Below are 19,437 nucleotides of genomic sequence, written 5' to 3'. Positions count from 1 at the left end.
CCGCTTTTCAGTAGTGTCCGCTGTTAGGGAGTGGACTGTGGTGCCCTTCTTAACCAAAAAAATGAGGTTGACAATCATTTTGGGGGATTTAATATGTTTTATTTGTTTTTGTCTTTAGGCCCAGTACGTGTTCATTCATGATGCCCTTCTTGAAGCCATCACCTGCGGAGTAACTGAAGTCGAGGCTAAAGACCTTGGCGCGCGCATCCGGGAACTTCGTCAAGTTGACCCAGAAACCGGTTACACTTACTTGGAAAACGAGTTTTGCCGGTTGGCCAAAGAAGAGAACCATCCAATCGCTTTTAAGAGCGCCAGTCTCAACTGCAATGCCTCAAAAAATCGCTACGCAAACATTCTTCCATGTAAGTTTCTCCTGATTTCTTTGTAAATTTTCCGCAAGTGCAATATCAGTCGGGTAAACAAGTGCCAGTTGATGGCGATATCACTTCTCCGAGAAGTGACTGAGCGCGCGGTTATCGTCGCTCGCGCTAGTCTTTGATTGGATAAAATTATTTGGAAATTCTTCGAGTGCTTCAACGAAGATTTGCCAAAACTGGCACTTATTCCCCGACTGATGTTCCCAATGTATTAATTTTTTTTTATATTGTCCAGAATTCATAGCGTTATGGAAAAGTTATTGAATTTGATAATTTCTATCCTTTTCGACATTGTGGGATTTTAGAGACATTACATCAGGTCTTTTTGGCCCAATTTTTTAAAGCTGTGTGATGTTTGGAAAATGAAAAGCTTAGAAACTTTGTCTTCAACGTCAGCTCAAATCGTTGACTGCAAGAACTTAAACCCTTTTTCTGCATTTTGAGAGGCATGGAATTTTATTTTAGTGAAAAGACTTGGAAATGTCTTGCAGTGTTGTGCCAAAGTTTGCCGTTGAAGCATGTTGTGCATTTATTCGCGTGATAATGACGTCACATTGCGTCGTGTTTCGATGTTCTTCGTAACTGACGTCGCGTTCGTTTATTTGCAGTCGAGAGCACCCGAGTACATTTGAAGATGAGACCAGGAGAGATGGGATCTGACTACATTAATGCTAACTTCATCGATGTAAGTAATAAACTTGAAGGTTACTAAAGTGATTGCTGCGTCTATTTTGTGTGGGTTGAAAGAAACAAAGAGTACTGACAATTTATTAACCGCGGTCAAACGTCTCAGGTACATTGTAGTTTCTCTTTCAATTTCGGGGAATTCCGTTCATATTGAGGTGGAAGTATGAGTAAGGATAGATAAATAATTTTACAAAAATAGTTGCTGAGTGTAAATACATGTCTATTTTCTCAAATAAACGAGTATTTTTAAATTTTTAAATACTGCGCATCCGAACCAAAATACTTTGACAAATGACGCCGAAAAGTCTGCAATTGCCTGCTTTCAAACACGTAGAACTTTTTAGTGCAGCTCTAAAACATTTTGTAAACACTCAGAATGCTCTTTAATTATCGACCTTTGAGCTGTAAAAATTAGAACCTTATCTTTGAAGTACTTTTCTTATTTTTTTTTATTATCGATTTTTTTAATTTCTATCGCTTGACCGCGGTAGAGACAATTCCTGACGTAGTGCTTGTGATTGGTTCGTTTCCAGGGTTACTGCCAGCCCAGGGCTTACATTGCAACCCAAGCCCCAGTCCCCGACACGTTTGAAGATTTTTGGCGGATGGTCTGGGAACAAGAGTGCGCTGCTGTGGTGATGCTGACGAGAGAAGAAGAGGCGGGAAAGGTAAGAAACAGAGCTGGTCTGGCACTAGTTGCCCCAATCTCCCCGCGGGAAAGTAACTGTAACTGTAACAGAAGTCGAACTTAGTACAAATGCGTTCGTCAGGACTTAAGCGCAACGCGTTAACAAGGTCCTTATAGGGCTCATCCGTAACACGACGAAAATCAACCTTACCAAGTTGTATATCGGCTATATCTTTTAACTGTGTAATTTGTTATTTTTTTTGTTTTTTGTCAGGTAAAATGTCACCATTACTGGCCTAACGAAGGATCTCGCTTGTACGGTGTTATTCTTGTGGAACTGTTAGAGGAAGCGTCGTTTGGTGATTACATTTCAAGGAAATTTAAACTCACCCACACCGAGGTATTTCATAGATCTTCACAAGAACCTTAGGCACGTTTTGCGTGCTGTCTGTCTGTCTGTCTGTAATTTTAAACAAGTGTTTTTTTTTCAATCCTGCCCTTGAAATATTACAGCTTCCTTATTAGTTCTGATATTCTGATTTATTGTCAATGTGTGATTGTTTACAGGATAAAGACTCTCGCACAGTGTGTCAATTCCAATACACCGATTGGCCGGATACTGGACTGCCGGACTCTGGAGTGGGGATTGTGGATCTTATTGGTCAAGTGCAGAAATGGCAGCAACAGAGCGGAAACACAGCTATCGTCTTACACTGCAGGTAGAACATGCCGTCAAATGAATTTTAAGTTAAAGATTCCTAAGTTCAAGATTTTAAATCTAAGATTTTACAGTGTATATGACATGAAAAATATTTTCTGCTTATTTGAAAGGCCTTTCGAAATACAGAAGAATGGCGTTTTTCTTTTCGAAATATCTTTTTTCGTTTCAGAGATATTGACGTTTTTGTATTATGCAAATTAGATCAGTGATGACGTCACAAGATTTGACTCTAAAAATGGTAAAATACTGAATAAACAATATCTCTAGAACTATTGAAGCAGTGTTCTTGAAACTTGGCACCACAAATGTGCATCACAAAAGGAACAAAATGACACCCTTAGTATTGTTGCTATAGCAACTCTTTCAGCTCCAGTCTCTCTCTGTCAAAAAGACAAATATCCCCATATCTGACCTCTAAAGTGAGACAAAGGGTCCTGCTTAGAACAGACATAGTTCCCATACTGCCTTAATTCCCACCATTGGTTTGGCTGCGCTAGATGGTTCTTGGTTTAAGACAAAAACTGGGAATTTCAGTTTTTATTGAGACAGCACCAGCGGCAAAACTGTTGTCATGGCAACAGTTCTAAGAGTAACATTTTGTTTCTTTTGTGATGCACATTTGTGGTGCCAAGTTTCAAGAACACTGCTTCAATAGTTTTAGAGATATTGTTTATTCAGTATTTTACCATTTTTAGAGTCAAATCTTGTGACGTCATCACTGATCTAATTTGCATAATACAAAAACGTCAATATCTCTGAAACGAAAAAAGATATTTCGAAAAGAAAAACGCCATTCTTCTGTATTTCGAAAGGCCTTTCAAATAAGCAGAAAATATTTTTCATGTCATATACACTTTAAAGGGAAAAACCAGGGAAAAAATTAAGGTTACGGAACAGTCAAGGAACAAGCTTTGAATGGGGGAAGGCATGCGCGTGTGTGTGGGAGGGTGGAGGGGGGACTGTATAAGGATGATTTTTTTTTTTATTTCTATAGCGAAGGCTTTTTTTTTTAATACAAATTTTGTGAATGTCTCAACTATTTTGCAGTTGGCTCCAGATAAGCTGCATCGCGCGCTCAGTTACAGATCTTTTGTCAGTTTTTTTTTTTTTTTTTTTTTTTTTGGCATGCTGAGTAGTAGATAACAATTTCCCAGGGCTGTAAGGGTCCGATTAACTGCTTTCTTCGTTATGTCTCTGTAGTGGCGGTGTTGGTCGTACAGGTGTATTCTGCGGAATCAGTATGATGATCGAGCGTCTGAAGGCCGAGGGAGTGATTGACGTGTTCCAGACAGTTCAGGCCATGAGGCTCCAGAGACCCGCCATGGTGCAAACCGCGGTAAGAAGATAAGCTTTTTCTTGCAACGACTTTCGTAAAACTTTGAGAAGCAAACACTTCAGACATGGTTACCAGTTAACCAGGCTAGCCCTTGAAAAGCATGCGACCGATTAGGTAGCAATCGCCGAGGAAGAGGCATGTTTGAAATTCTCATGGTGATATTCGCCAATCCGAATTTAAGAAAGAAAATCCAGCCATTAAGCAAACAAGCCACCTTAGGACCTAGCAGACTAACGGGCAATCAGTCAACGAACAACAACGAACGAACGAACGAACGATCGATCGAGGGAACGAACGAACGAACAACGAACGAACGAACGAACGAACGAACGAACGAACGAACGAACGAACGAACGAACGAACACGAACCGAACCGAACGAACGAACGAGTGGACGAAATAATTTCGTGAACTTTCTTCTTCTTCTTTTTTAGGAGCAGTACGAATTTTGCTACACGACGTTACAAGAGTATTTGGATTCGTTTGATCTATATGCTAACTTCCAGTAAACTTCAATAGAATAGTATCAACCAGAGAGTTGTCAACGGCGTAATCCTAATCAGTTTTGACTTGTTAAATTCTCTTAATCTATTTTTAATGACCATGAGAGTGATGGACCTAATGATCTCAGGAAAGGTATTTTGACTGAAAGACGAATTCTCCCAAAGCGAAATAAAAAAAAATTGTCAGAAACATTAAGGAGAATTTACATATTCAACATTGGACTCAAGGGGCAAAATGAAGTCCGTCTATCGATATCGTTTTTTTAAATGAGAACGAGTTTGTTTTAATAAAAATGGCGTTAAAAAAGACAAACATAGCGATACAAATAAAATTTATAAAATTATCTATTTTGATACAAAGTTTAGAAAGAAGTATTTTTCTTAGATTTGACCGCTATTATAGCTATGCGATCTTCAAGAAAGGAAGAAGGTTTTGTATGGCGGAAGCTGATTTTATTTAAGAAAATGTGAAAATGGTCAATGAAGGTATTTAGTTTATGAATTAGACTGCAAAAAAGGGGTCGGTCGACGAACGCTCCTTATGAAAAAGGATTTGTTGAAGAGGAAATAAATAAGAGAGTGGCTTTAGTGCTCGCGAGAGAAACGCGTGATCTGTCGTGGATCCTCGCTTCTTCTCAGTGCTTGCCACAAGCCTGCGGGACAGGCGATGTTGCGGGATTGTTGGGTGAGTTTTAGGTGCGTTCGGGACTCGCGTGGTGCGCGCGAGGTACGCGCGTAGCGAGCGCAAAAATGCGCAGCGAAACACGTTAGCCTGCACTTTTCAATCTAGCCTCCCCTTTGCTTATCAAAACATTTTTAAGACAGAGAAAAAAGTGCCTTTTTTGCAGTCAACAAAGTAGTATTTGTTAATGTATGAAATTCTGAGTGAATATTCAACGCTCATTCCTAGAAACTACAATTAAATGTTTAGCTTCCAACTCAAAATTTAGTCAATAAAAAAGGCCAGAGCTTCGACATGAAAGGGTAAATGGTGTTTTGTTGTAGTGAGATATTTTTTTTTAGAAATCTTCCCCTCTTGAACAAGTGGTCGCTTTTACCGAATTAGTTTGCTTTAAAGATTGTTGAGGCGGCACCCAAAATATTTAATTTGAATTTTTGGTGCACATTAATTTAGTACTGGGAAAATCCCATTTTAGGATCTTGTAAGGTGCTACGAAGTTTTTTATTCTTATGATGTGAATAGCATATTTTTTAAAGAGCTTTTGTTATGCAATTTTAAAACAATTGTAGAAAATGTTAAACTTAATAAAATAAATTGAAAGTGAGCTTTTTTGTTGTTTTTATACATTCATTCATTCACTTCTTTTCATTTTCTTTTGATGGTGTACTACGTTAGAATATCGATTTCTTGAACCTCCTTATAAGGGGGGGGGGGGGGGCCCCCCCCCCCCCCCCATCCGCACAATAGGTGCATCTCGAACCAAAAGCTCGTTTCCCTTAGATTCCCTTCACTCGGAAGAAAATATCAGTTTTACCCCTGATATCTCGAACCAATTTTTCTTTTCCATGAAGGTTCGAAAAACCGGGGTTCGCCTGTATTTTATCAGTGTTTTAGCTCCTGTTGTTGTTGCTGTTGTTGTTGATGATGTTTTTGTTATCTTCGATCTGTTTATAGCTCTAGACTTAACTCTGCTAGTTAACCTGTCCGTATACTTCATTTTCCATCTTTTTTTCCATTAATTTTTCTTTAACCCTACTTAGTTTTGTTTTTGTGTGTTTGTGTGTTGTATAGTTTGCTATGTAAATGTTAAGTATACCTGACCCTTTTATAAATTATTGTAATGGCTGCCCAATCTTGTTAGCCAATCGTGGTTATTCTGGACAGCCATGCACTTTACTTTATTTCTTTTATTATTATTGTATTGTTAATTTAATTGAATGTAAAGGGTGCAAATAAAGTTGTTGTTGGTTTAAATTCTCCATAGTAAGGCAGTTCATGAAGCTACAAAACAAGTTTTTGACATACGTTCAAACAAATATCAACATTTCAGTAAGGCCTTCAGTTCGAAGAGAATTGCGTTTGAATTATTATTACAATTTAAGATATATTTAAATGCACATAAGAACTTGTAACCTTTGTATGTTTGGCAAGTTCGCAGTCGAGATTCAAGGTTTTTTAAACGGTAAAATTGGTCTTAACCAACAGCTATTGCAGAACAAAGAATTGATGGATCCTTTGTTTTCAGCTTAAAAAGCAAGGAGGCATTTTCAATGACATGAAAATACTTCGAAAATGAAATAACCTGACGTCAATTCAATTTACTCTTGTGCTTAAAGGCCGGCCGGCGATTTGTCGGCTCGATTTGGCCCAGATTTGATAAGAAAATGAGTGCGCCTATAAAAATCGGCCCGATTTCTTAAAAATCTGTTGCAGTGTCGCAGATTTTAGAAATCGGGCTGATTTTCATCATTTCAATTTCTTGAAAAGGCAAAGAAAAGCCGATCGATGAATCGCACCTTGAAAAATCGTAACGTGTAAACCGGCCAAAAAAAGGGCGCAAAATTTCCACTTTTTCCGGATTTTTCCCTTTTTTTAGCGAGGATTTCCATTTGCATTTGAAATTACTAAACGTCCAAAGAGATAGGCGGATATATATTCACAGTATTGACTCTGTATGTCTGCGCAAATCTTTGATCAAACTAATATCTGAGTTTTGACAGTTTTGCGCCTTAAGTAAATGGACGCATCTGCTAGCTCTTAAATCATTGCTCTCTTATGTCAATAAGTTTTACTTTTAGGAGAGAGAAAATTACGAAAAATAATCAGAACAGTTACTGAACCCCGGCAGGTGTCAATTATAACATATTGTTCGCTTTTAGAGACGCCAAAACCGGGAAAATATCAGATTTATGGCATTGCATTTAAGTATAATTTCCATCGACGGGTTGTATACAACCGACGTCTCGTCAAAACCCCGTTAACGTAAAAGCGCTTTTAACTGGCTTTCAATATTTCATTTCGCTTTTTCTAATTACCTTCGTTACACTTTTAATCAGATTCGGTCAAGTGGCCAAGATCTTTGGCAAGTGCAAATCTTGAAATTTCACTTTGTATTTACATTGAAGAAAGCTCTGCGGTCAAAAACGACATAAATCTCAAGTACGACTTGCTGTGACCGAGTTAAAATAGGAAAAAAAAGTGCTTCGCGTTACACCGTTCGAACATCGATGGAAGATTCGTCGCCGTTCCCTCCGTTGAATGACGAATCGACGCTGCTGGTTGTTCTAGAAGTCATTTTCGTCTTTCTCGTGATAATTTTTGGACTGGTCGGTAACTTTGGCGTTTGCGCTATGGTATACACCCACCGCCATCTTCAAACAATTCCAAACTACTTGATTGTGAACCTAAGCATCTCGGATCTTCTACGGATTTTCTTCACTCTATCGGTCTCCGCGGGCGTCCTCATGAAAAGACGCTGGATTTCTGGCGAAACGTTTTGTCATATAAACGGCTGTTACACACTGATTTTTCTGGTGGCCTCTTTGATGTCAGTGACAATTATTAGCGTGAACAGGTATTTTTTAATCGTCCGACCAAACGAAAGCGCAACCTTTTTCAGCCAGCGACGAACAAGAGCTATGCTTTTCACTTTATGGTTCATGGCTGTTTCAATCGCTATTCCGCCGATCTTAGGCTGGGGTCACTACGGATTTTTCGTGTCGCGCGCGACTTGTTTCATTGCCGTGGGAAGCAGTTATTCTTACACGACTCTTCTTGTGATTGCATTTATTGCAATGCCGTTTTCAGTGCTCATTTGGTGCTACATGAAGATTTATCTGGCCATGAAGAAAAGCAAGCGGCGAGTGGTTCAGACGAGCGTGCGAGCTTTGCCAGTGGCGATGAGTACAGAAAATAACGAAAGATTAAAGAAAGAGGTACGTGGATTTTATTCGTTTTTTTTTGGTTTCCTTGTTTAAGTCTAAAAAATGATATGATTATTCCTTTTCTGAAGGCTCTCAATCTATAAAAAAGTGACATTTCACTTTAATAGCCTTAGTCAACTACGTATACTGCATGTATTTAGTTTGATATTCATTATTTTTTTAAAGAAATTACTTAAGATTTTAAAGATCGAGTCAGTGATTTCGTTTGTGATTTTATCTACAAAACAAAAATCGCCGGGATGGCTTTCATTCAAATGAATTCAGACAAAGTTTGCATTATATACTAATATGTTTATTAGCTGAAGTTAAATATTGCATTTATGTGTAATATTTTGGAAGAAGTTATTTTTGATGCTAAAGAACATTTCAATGTTTTTTTCCCAAGAATTGATAGATCACTTTTATAAGAAAATTTAATAAGTAGTTTGCGATTTCCTTTAAGGAAGCTTTTAAAATCCTTTAAGAGAACTGGGACAATGGCGCCACTCATAATTGCTTTGCCGGTTTATAAACGATATGCTTTTAGGAAACAAAAAAACGAATGTCTCTTTAATAGGCGGGTTTGCACATAAATTGTCGGAAATAGGAATTCTACAAAACGACCGCTCTCTCAGTAATACCATAAATAAACATTGCCAAACTTCGGTGGAAGTAAGGTCCCCGTCCACACAAATCGCGATAAATTTGAAAACGCATCTTTTTTTCTCCGATTGGCCAACCGTCCGCACTTAAACGGCGCTTCCGGTCACCGAAAACGAAGATTTTTGAAAATGGTCTCCAAAGTGTCTCCAAAGTGGAGAAATTTGAAAACGCCGGTTAAGTGGTGTAGTTTGGACAGCGAAAGCGGAGCTTTTCGAAAACGCTGACGTCAAATAGTCATGTGACCTCTGTCAAAAACCAAAGGTTCAATTAGCTTTACAACAGTTCTGCTCGTGATCCGGATTGGTATGGTCGGAAAACATTTTATCCGTTTTCGAATTTATTCGGATCATTGTGGACGGGGCCTAAATTTGTGAACGAAGAAACATGTATTGATGTATGTTCTTGCGGTACATACATATAAACAATGTCCCGTCTGTAGTTCAATGATATAGTCATAACTATTCTTACGAAAAGTGTATTTGTGTTTCAAGACAGGAAACTACCTGGCTTTAAGTGGTGGCAAACTAGGACACAATGTTGCAGCAATTCTTGCAGACACAGAATTTGTGTCCGAGACACCAAAATGTTTCTCATCTCTTTCCGAAACATTTTGTGTCCACAACAAATGTTTCACCTGTTTGCTCGCCCAAGAAGACATCAGGAGCCATCGTTTGCCACCGCCTCAGCTTATTACTTGAAAATCCTGAAAAAGTGTTTTCTGAGATACTGTACAACTCAATTCGCATTGGTGTTTGCCGCGTTTTTTATTCATTGTGGACGGGGCCTAAATTTGTGAACGAAGAAACATGTATTGATGTATTCACAACTCATTAAATATGCGCTTATTAAATTTAATAAGCGCCGCGGCGCTTATTAAATTTTTTGCGCCTCAAATGCAGAGCTTATTCGAGGGTGGCGCTTATTTGAGGGCGGCGCTTATTTAAAATAAAGACCCCACAAAGAATCTAATTTTTCGACAGTTATTGAAAAGAGCGTCTTTTGACTATCAGTGTTCGTCTCTTTCTTAAGAAAGAAGTAGTCCTAGCTGTCCTGGGCGCTTATTCGAGGACGGCGCTTATTCGAGGGTGGCGCTTATTCGAGTAAATACGGTTTAAAATTTTTCGACCTTTAGAGTGCACTGAAGGGCGCTTATTCACGGCTAGGCGCTTATTAAATTTTCACCATTTTGCAGCAAAACAATAAATAACAACAAAACGTGAAGATGTACCAAAGCAAAATTTTAACTGTTCATTAAAAGTTTCTGTAAAATACTAAGAAAACTCGGTCTTCGGGGAAGTCCCTTAGCAGTACATGTACCTAGTCAATTTCAATCTCATCTCTTATAAAGGTCGATAAGCGAACTCTTTGCTGCTGCCGCCTCGATTTTAGGAGAGGGGGTGGGCGCTTATTTGAGGCTTAGCGCTTATTAACTTTTCCTTCCTTCGGGGTGGGCGCTTAATCGAATAAATTTGTAATACCCGGGCATTATGCAAATTAGACTATAAAAGAAGTTGCGTGTGTTTCACCTCCACACTCTGGCTATACACGAAGCTGCGAAAGTGAAGAGGTTGGCAACCCACCCTTTCTTTCAGCGAATAAGGCGGGGGCCGACAACTACGTCAACGCCGGCAAAACAACAATAAAACAACAAACAGTGAGAAGCTTAATAAGATATTTTATTCAAACTTGTTCTTTTTTTTTTCATTTTTCTACTCCAGGTTAAACTTGCCAAAACTGTTCTCTTGCTTATCGGGGTGTACATTATCACGTGGATTCCAATCTGCGTGATCCATTTCTTACGCGTGGCCCGGATCGGAAACATTCCCGACTCAGTTGACCTGTCAGCGGCCTTCCTCATGAGCATAAGTTGCGTGACAAATCCTTGGATCTATGGCTTCAGGCACAGTCAGTTTCGTGACCAAGTAAGACGAATGCTGTGTTTGAAGACTCGCGTGACAAACCTTGAAGACAGACAAGCAAGTATTAAATGACTTATGACCTTTACCCCGATGGTGGAAATGGACCGGTGCAAGTACTAAATAAAGAGTTATTATTAATATTTCGTTTTTTACAACAATATAAGTTACGTGACATCTATGGCTTCGTACACCATTCGCGATCAAGTCAGAAGGCCTAACATGAAGGCATGATTCATGTTACGAGCTACTAGGAAAATCCTTGGAAATGTATACCGTAAAATTCCGGTTATAAGCCCCCCCGGTTATAGGCCCATCATCCTGGAAACAAAAAAAATACATCCAATTATAACCCCCCCCCCCCCGGATATAAGCCCCCCTCTACCAGATGACAGTACTGAATAGGGCTAAATGTTGCTTTATTATGCCTTTTTAACTAAAAAACGTATTTCCATCAACACTCCTGTGGCTCGTTTCGAAACGTTTTTTCATTCCGCTTATAAGCCCCCCCCCCCCCGGATATAAGCCCCTCCGCTTATAAGCCCACCCAAAAACCCTTACGAAGTTGTATAAGCCCAGGGCTTATAACCGGAATTCTACGGTATCATGCTTAACTTCCATGTTAGACACAGTCAGTCAATCAATCGAACCAGTCTGCGATAATATTTCATCCTGCTCTCTCGACGCAAGCACAAACTGCGCCATAAATTAACGAGAACCAAGTCATTAAATATGTGAACAAAACTCTCAGTGAGTAATAGACGAAGTTATCTTAGTACTTCTTATCACAAATCGTAACCAAAAAATGAAGACTTTATACTAAGACTGTTCCAGGTGTAATTCTCGACAAAGGAACAATGGACCCCATGTCGACTCAGAAGACTGGGTTCTACTTTAGCACAGCGGGAGATGGGATGAACGGATTAGCAACCGTCTCCCGGCGATAGCTGTGCACGTGACCTGCATAAAGACTTACCATAGAATATGATCCGTTGTTCCTCTTGCTCTCACAGAATACGTAATGTCAAGAGGACATAATACTGTAAGGATAAAGTTAAATTTTAGTAAGAAAAATTACCAACAGATTATAACAACGAAGACTAACATCAAAACTACTTTTCTTCGCGTAAAAAAGAGAATATTCTTCGTAATATTAAAGACACAGTTCTAGCTTGACACTGAAAAAGAGCGGTTTAAAATAAATTAAACAAAAAAAGAATAACGATATATTCTTCAACCAAATTACATTTAGTTCTCTTTTCGGGCGAAGTTTGCGCGGTATAGTTTGCGCGGTATAGGTAATGTTATAAAGGAGAAAACGCCCAGGAACCTTTGCTGTGAAGTACACGTATATCTGCATTATCCCCAAATCAAACAAATAACGTTTTGTACGAAAAAATTCAACTACAACATCTGATTACCAAGAGAAAAATGGAAAGAAATTATCCCTTCACAACAAAGGCCAAACTACTGCCTCTCACTAAATTCTCGTTTTAAAATTCCCGTCTACTTAGCTATATATTTACATTGTAAGAGGAAATTAGATGTAAATAAGTCGCATGGATATTATTGTCCAATTGTGATTTCTGATGAAACATCTTTTTCTGTTTTTCGGTACGTCAAATAAGACAATTGTAAATAAATTACTTAAATCATGAAGTTATGTTCCAGGTGTAATTCTCGACAGAGGAACTATGGATCCATATCGACTCAGAAGACTGGGTTATAATGTAGCACAGCGGGAGATGGGACGAGCGGACTGGGACCGCCTCCCGGCGATAGCTGTGCATGTGACAACAAAAGAAGCCTTGCGCAAAGGCATTTTCTGTGGAAACCTCTCAAACAAATTACAAATGAATCTTTGAAACTTACCGAAAGATACGCGTGGTACAACTTTCTCTTTGCCTCACGCGACACCCAACCTTACGAGCACGCTGTTGAAAGAACAAAGTCACCTGGCATTAAACAAGGCCAACAAACATCGCATTTATCCAAATCTTACAAGTTAGCTTCATGTCAGCCAAAACAAAATTTATATTAAAAAATATTTTTACCTAATTGTACCTCTTTGATTCGCTTCAACAGCTTGTTCCAGCCATGGTTCGTATTTAACCTAGACGCAGTCTAGCTAAGATAGCTATGGCGAAACCAAACGACCACTAGCCTAATACACGTATGTCCCGAAGCGTACCAAAAAGGTACGGTTAAGATTTTATTGTACCCAAGAAAAAGGGCGAATAACTATAACGGCACAGTACACGCTCCTTGCTAATTGAATTGGGTATGGTAATTATTGGAATCATTCTCAAAGAATATTGGAGTACGGAAATAATAAATGTTAACAAGTGATAGCATTAGGGAGTGGAATATGTTCCAGGTGTAATTCTCGACAAAGGAACGTTGAATCCTGTGTCGACTCAGAAGACTGGGTTCTAATGTAGCACAGCGGGAGATGGGACGAGCGGACTGGGACCGCCTCCCGGCGATAGCTGTGCACGTGACAACAAGAGTAACAGTGCGCCACGTCGCTTCTAAGCTACGCAAAAAAATCGTGTGGGCTGCTTTTGAAGGAAGCCTCCTAAAAACAAGAAAAGAAATCACAAATAAAACTTTGAAACCTACCGAAACATACGCATTGTGCAACTTTTTCGTTGCCTCACAGGGATCGCAATCTAACGAGCGCGCGATTGTAAGAACAAAGTCACCTGCAATGTGAAAGTAAACGAAATTTTAATATTAAGCAATATTTACCTAATCGTACCTTTTTGGTACGCTTTGACGGCATATCAGGCGAATTTGGTCCAGCCATGGTTTGTATTTGACCAAGACGAAGTCAAGCCAAGATTTCCATGGCGAGACCAAACGGGCACAAGCCTAATACGTCCGATTAGGTTTTACCATACTCAAAATACGGCCAAAAATCGGGCTATATAAGATCAGTGTCTTAATATCACAGGAAATCAGGACAGTAGACTTTATTGTGATTGCGAGTTTGGGTACGGTAACTGTTGGAATCATTCAAAGAATATGGGAATAATATAGAACTATGTAATGAAATATGTTCCAGGTGTAATTCTCGACAAAGGAACGTTGGATCCTGTGTCGACTCAGAAGACTGGGTTCTAATGTAGCACAGCGGGAGATGGGATGAGCGGATTGGGACCGCCTCCCGGCGATAGCTGTGCACATGACAATACAAGTATTATTTAGATCACTGAAGAAGAACAAAATAGACTTCATACCCTTTTTTATACCCCATTACTGTTTACCTTCTTGTGCAATCTCTTCATCGCCCTTGACTGTCACATTCTATACGTGAAGATTTCGCATCTGTTTCAAAGGCCAACCAAAAAGTGACTTGGTCTATAAAATCTGTTAAAGAGGGATAGGGATTTAGGTATAAAAATTAATTCACGAGTTAAAGTATACAAAGGGGTACAAGGGAAACTATTATTAAGGTATATATTTAAAGGGGCCTTTCAAAATAACCCACCGAACGGTCAACTTAAGTTTTCTACGGGGTTATTTTAATTAATGACAAATTAAGAAACAAGTTGCAGTAACCCTTCTGTAGGAAACATGTACCTTTTTCTATCGGAGCAACACGAAAGAGTTACATTTTTTGTCACAAATAAAATAATACGTCTTGTCAAGAGTAAATAAGATTCCAATCCTTAAGAATTATCAACTGCAACAAGCAAGCATCAAGACATAAGGAATAGATTAAGGTGACATCCAAAAAAAATTTCGGAATCGTGGAATGCACTAGATATGTTCCAGGTGTAATTCTCGACAAAGAAACTAGGAATCCTAAGTCGACTCAGAAGACTGGATTCTAATGTAGCACAGCGGGAGATGGGATGAGCGGACTGGAAACCGCCTCCCGGCGATAGCTGTGCACGTGATTTTGATTACTGTAACTCTAGATAAATAAACGAAACTTGACGTACCGATATCAATAGCAAGTTGAAGCTACCTACACCAACATTCCTTGACCCTAAAAACGTTTATCGTTTTGGCTCTAAGCTCAAATAAGAAACTATTCCCGTCAAAGCAACCGATCAGGTTTGGTGTTAACGCATTTTAACTCAACAGCAAGAAAACGAACTCACCTGTGTTCAAGCTAGTGTGTGTTGCAAGACGCAATTTCATTCCGTTTTGGGATACCAAGCCTCAGGCAGGGGACCTTGAATAAACCATACGATGAATTATGATGGGCAAGAATTAGCACCGATATATAAAAAAAAATCGGTTAAAAGCACCTAAAGGTATAAAAAAGATTTCTACGGTAAGAAAAAAAAAAACATAACAACCACAACAGCAATAGCAACAACAAAACGAAACAGACGACAATGACGTCAACAAACAACATACCATACCGAAATTCGATTAGTTTACTATCATCTGTACATGTGCGTAATCTTAAATATATTTTTAGAACGAATTCCAATCACGGAATGGAATATGTTCCAGGTGTAATTCTCGACAGAGGAACTGTAAATCCTATGCCGACTCAGAAGACTGGGTTCTAATGTAGCACAGCGGGAGATGGGACGAGCGGACTGGGACCGCCTCCCGGCGATAGCCGTGCATGTGATTTTGATTACCGTCTTTATATGAAGAAACTCATGGTACCAATATTAACAACAATCTAAAGCCACTCTATTATCCCTAACCGTGATAACATCAACGAGACTCGACCTTTTTATATATTTTATTCATGTTTAAAACTTATGAGCATGAAACGATTACGAAAAGATTTAAGATACGGCACTAAACTTATGCGATATATTTAACAACATATTTAAGGAGTTGTTGGAAGGAAACATCAACAACCCCTCCCTTCCTCCTCTTCATGGTACAACACGCGATAGGAGTAAAGTGTGTATATACGGTGAGGCCTATATTTATAACCAGAAATCGTAGCTGTAGTCGTATCTATACCAACCTTCCGGCTTCTTGTATGCCTTGGCCTTTCTTAGCACTTTCTTCACTTCGGCGATCATTTTGCGCTTGGACCAAGCAAACGCAAAGCTGGTACTGTCCTTCATTGCTGCCCACTGCCTAAACTGTTCCCAGGACATGACCCGAAGATGATACCAATGTGCCCTGTCAAATATGTGCTGGAAGAAAATATCTTCATCTTCCGCTCTGAAAGTAATAGCAAGTAAGTCAGGGGCACCCATCGAGAATATAGTTCAAAACCACTTAAAGATAGCACCGTTGAACGTATTTTAGTATTTAAACGGTAGATATTATTAGGCATATTTTTTATCCCCTAAAAATGTTTTATCTTTCGGATTTCCTAGCTGAAGTCTAGTGATCTAGTTATAGGGATCAAAACTTACCTTTCCGAAACATTCCAGCCAGAGAAGGGCTCCCGAAAACTAGGTGACCTTTTTAGAGTAATCCGTTAAAAATGAACAATTATACCGTTTTTTAGATATTCGAAAATCCTAGGAAAGGCAGGCAAGCAAAAAAAATTACAATGAATGTTCTGAAAATTCTAGATCTCAAATCGTCTTCGAACAGATATTTTAACGAAATATTCCGTTGGGTGCCCCTGGTAAGTGTGTGCAGGATCAGCGTTTGGAATAATATAGTTTGTTTAAGCAATGGATTTCATTCATAAGACGATGATTGAAGCCTGAATTGACTCAGTCTGTAATGCTTATGCTTGATGGCTATTCAATGCTATGCGATCATTTAAAACATTTCAGTACATCATCTACTTTGAAACGTTTTTCAATATTAGCTGTCCCAGTTTCAATTCCTGATGCACCAATCAATTAATTTCGTGCATCGGCTCAGTAAACTGGGTTCTACTCTAGCACAGCAAAAGAATGCAAGACGAATGATTGGTCGCCTGCATGTGAACAAGGCTGTGCACAGAAAATGATATTAACAAAATAATAAACAATGAAATACTCTGGTAGGATAAGAGCTGGAGCCGAATTGCGGCTACATATAAAACGACCTCCAATTTGCGCCCAAATAGTTATGGTGACTCTGCCATAAAGCCAAAGTGTCCTAGCAGCTACCACTGCCGGAGCTTATACCATTTTTTTGGTTTATTGGACGGTGCGACAAGGAATATTGTGTGGTTCCAGAAAATGTCCATGAGGGGTCTCGTAAAGCAGAGGGGTGGGTACTTAGGAAAAATCCATTCTGCGGGGAGGTATGGGTAATTTATGGATCTACACATTGCAACTACCACTAGATGTGATCCTAGCATTGAAATAACCTCATTATGTGTCAAGTTCATTTACAGAAAATATACTTTTCAAGAAAACAACACGATGACTTGGGCAAGGTTTAAAGGGACCGTGTCACGGATTTTAGCCAAACTTAGGCATAGGAAATGACCATCAAATTTGTTTAAAATATAAAGTGGGCTTTTGAAATATGGTCCGGCGGAACAGTTTTCAAAGTAATCTTGTCTGCTTGTAACTTTAATTTATGACGCCCGGGAGACACATTTAGCTGCAATGAAGCTATGGTTTTGTCATGTCATAGAAATTCTTTGCAACATTAGTTAATAGCGAATATTTGGCAAAATTTAATAACATAAGATTAACTTATCCGTGACACAGTCCCTTTAAACCGGTTTCGCTCGCCCAATCTTGCGTACCAACTCGTGGAGAAAATCGCACATGACTCGCGACAAGTCCATTGGCGACGAACAGTTGCCCCGACGTATCCAATCGAAAAAAATCGAAGCAAAAATCAATCAAACCCAATCGAACAACACTCGTTCGATTGGGTTCGGTAATCGAAGAGAATCGAACATCTGCTTTGCTGTGAGTTCGATTTTCGAACCAATCCAACACAGTTGAACACAATCGAGCTCAATCCGATTCGATTTTGTTCGGAATCCGTCTTTTGATCAGTTACTCACGCAGGACTAATCAGGGGGACGGTGCACATAACAAAATGCCCGCATGTAGAATAGAATAGGAGTTCGGTAATCGAACGTTCGATTGTAATTGAGTACGATTGTCGACTGTTTGGTAATCGAACGTTCGATTTTGTTCGATTGACCAAATTTTATTGTGAGTTCAATTATGTTCGATTGGGTTCGATTACCGAACGTGGATAACGAAGTTGTTACGACACAGTTTCGGCTATTGCGTCGTCGAAAGCGTGCCCTGCTTGCGTCGCCTGGGTGGCTCAACAGGCGAATTTTTATTTTCAACGTGTCGCGTCGCTTGAACGAGCGGCAGAGACGACCCATTCTCCTTTCCCGTTACAACAAAAATACGACTTGAGCTAGCGTGACACACGCGTGTTCCCGACATTTGCGTAAAACCACAGAGCGATCAAGCCTTGACTATACGCAATCGAGAATTTACCGAGAAGAAAAACAAAATGATGCTCAACTAGACGTAAAACACCGAACACCGACTAAAGATGGATCCGTACTGCAAACTTCAGAACCTTACAATTTCCGGACACGTGGACTGGCGATTTTAATAGAGACACGTCGCGCGCGATTCACGCAAATTCACGCGATCTCGCGAGATTTATTCAGGCGTTGCGATAGTTCATCCCGGTTAAAGCAGTACGCAGAACGATTAAAACTGATTTAACCTCAGCAATCCAAAAATACCCATTTAAAATGTGGAAACGCAACGATTTCGGAAAGTAAAGGCGACGTTTCTTAATAAAACTGTATGTACATGTACAGGTCGTGCGAAAACACGAGGTTTTGCATAAATCATCATTATGTATGCGGGTTGATGTTTCGGTCAAATTACCCCAAATAACTATCCCAGAAATGAAGGTTTGAGTTTAAAACCGCTCTAAGGAGCATTTTCCTGCGTGTTTAACGACTTTGCGGAGAAAAAACGAAAGAAAAAATCGTAGTATCGAGAACAACAGGCATCTATTCTTTGGTCAACACGTGGTTCGTATCGATTCTATATTTAATAGTGCTACTGACCAACTTCTCGTTAGAAGAAGATAATTTAGAGATACGATAGATAATTTATGCTAGAATTAAACAACCAAACTTACCATACAGCCAGAGTGATAAATTGATCAGTATCATCCGCGAGAAAAAGCAAACGCCTCGAGGGTTTCGAGGCGGGCAGCGAAACGCTTCAAAAAACTACTGTTGTGTGACCGGCCAATGAATAATTCTTGAGGAAATTAAAACCATCAAGGTGTTGACAGATTATGTAAATTTTTTAACCAGACAGATCAATTAGGGAAATGCAGGAAAATTGGATTGAGAAGTTTAGGAAAAGCGGAATAGCACGCTAAGTGCAACGAATCTGCAAGTAATTGTGCTAAAATTGCTGCTCGTCTATAAAAATCAGATTGAGTAAAACAGACTGCACATAGTGTTATTCAATCGAAAAAATAAAGTTGTAGTCAGTTCTAGTTAGGCTTAGACAGGCCCTGTTTTGCACCGCCCGGCAAGAAAGGCCAGTTTGGCCAATCTGTTAGGCAACGATAGCCTGTGTACAGCCGTCCCGCTCCCCTCAAAAAAATCGGGGAGGGAACGTCTGTGCGGGACGGCTGTACAGCAGGCCTACACAGACGTTCCCTCCCCGATTTTTTTGAGGGGAGCGGGACGGCTGTACACAGGTTAGGCAACGACTGCAACGGAATACCAACATACTGTGGATTTCAATTCTTTAGTGACACTCCGTTAAGATTCAATCAAGAACCAAAAATTCCTTGGACTACTGACTGATAAAGAACTAGAGGGGAAATA

The 19,437-nt window shown here is 39.5% G+C and overlaps 2 protein-coding genes and 1 long non-coding RNA gene across 6 annotated transcripts in view; 2 read left to right on the top strand and 1 right to left on the bottom strand.

Annotated features, from left to right (window-relative positions):
• Positions 1–5,537, top strand: part of LOC144660810 (receptor-type tyrosine-protein phosphatase delta-like) — a 39,395-nt gene extending 33,858 nt beyond the window's left edge. Inside the window, 7 exon segments of the mRNA XM_078521537.1 lie at positions 119–362; positions 986–1,062; positions 1,598–1,732; positions 1,967–2,092; positions 2,260–2,411; positions 3,614–3,749; positions 4,183–5,537. Coding sequence (XP_078377663.1) covers positions 119–362; positions 986–1,062; positions 1,598–1,732; positions 1,967–2,092; positions 2,260–2,411; positions 3,614–3,749; positions 4,183–4,257 — 945 coding nt within the window. The 3' untranslated portion in view covers positions 4,258–5,537.
• Positions 5,538–7,295: 1,758 nt separating this feature from the next.
• On the top strand, positions 7,296–10,984 carry LOC144659842 (melanopsin-B-like). The gene is made up of 2 exons (XM_078520372.1): positions 7,296–8,148; positions 10,518–10,984. The coding sequence occupies exons 1-2, from the start codon at positions 7,441–7,443 to the stop codon at positions 10,788–10,790; spliced, it is 981 nt and encodes a 326-aa protein (XP_078376498.1). The 5' UTR covers positions 7,296–7,440; the 3' UTR covers positions 10,791–10,984.
• LOC144659843 (uncharacterized) lies at positions 10,455–18,831 on the bottom strand. 4 transcript variants are annotated; one of them, XR_013571970.1, is made up of 8 exons: positions 18,728–18,831; positions 15,664–15,866; positions 14,828–14,901; positions 13,985–14,045; positions 13,338–13,420; positions 12,588–12,649; positions 11,692–11,755; positions 10,455–10,760 (listed from the first exon to the last, which is right to left on the bottom strand). It is a non-coding gene; the product is annotated as an uncharacterized LOC144659843 (long non-coding RNA). The 4 variants fall into 4 exon arrangements; XR_013571972.1 differs by having other exon boundaries at positions 15,664–15,864; positions 18,732–18,831; XR_013571971.1 differs by lacking the exon at positions 18,728–18,831 and having other exon boundaries at positions 15,664–16,355.
• Between the last annotated feature and the right edge of the window lie 606 nt (positions 18,832–19,437).

Source organism: Oculina patagonica, chromosome 7 (genome assembly GCF_052425735.1).
Source record: "Oculina patagonica isolate OP01 chromosome 7, crgOcupat, whole genome shotgun sequence".
NCBI classification, from domain to species: domain Eukaryota; kingdom Metazoa; phylum Cnidaria; class Anthozoa; order Scleractinia; family Oculinidae; genus Oculina; species Oculina patagonica.
This window is presented reverse-complemented; position numbering and strand designations above follow the sequence as displayed.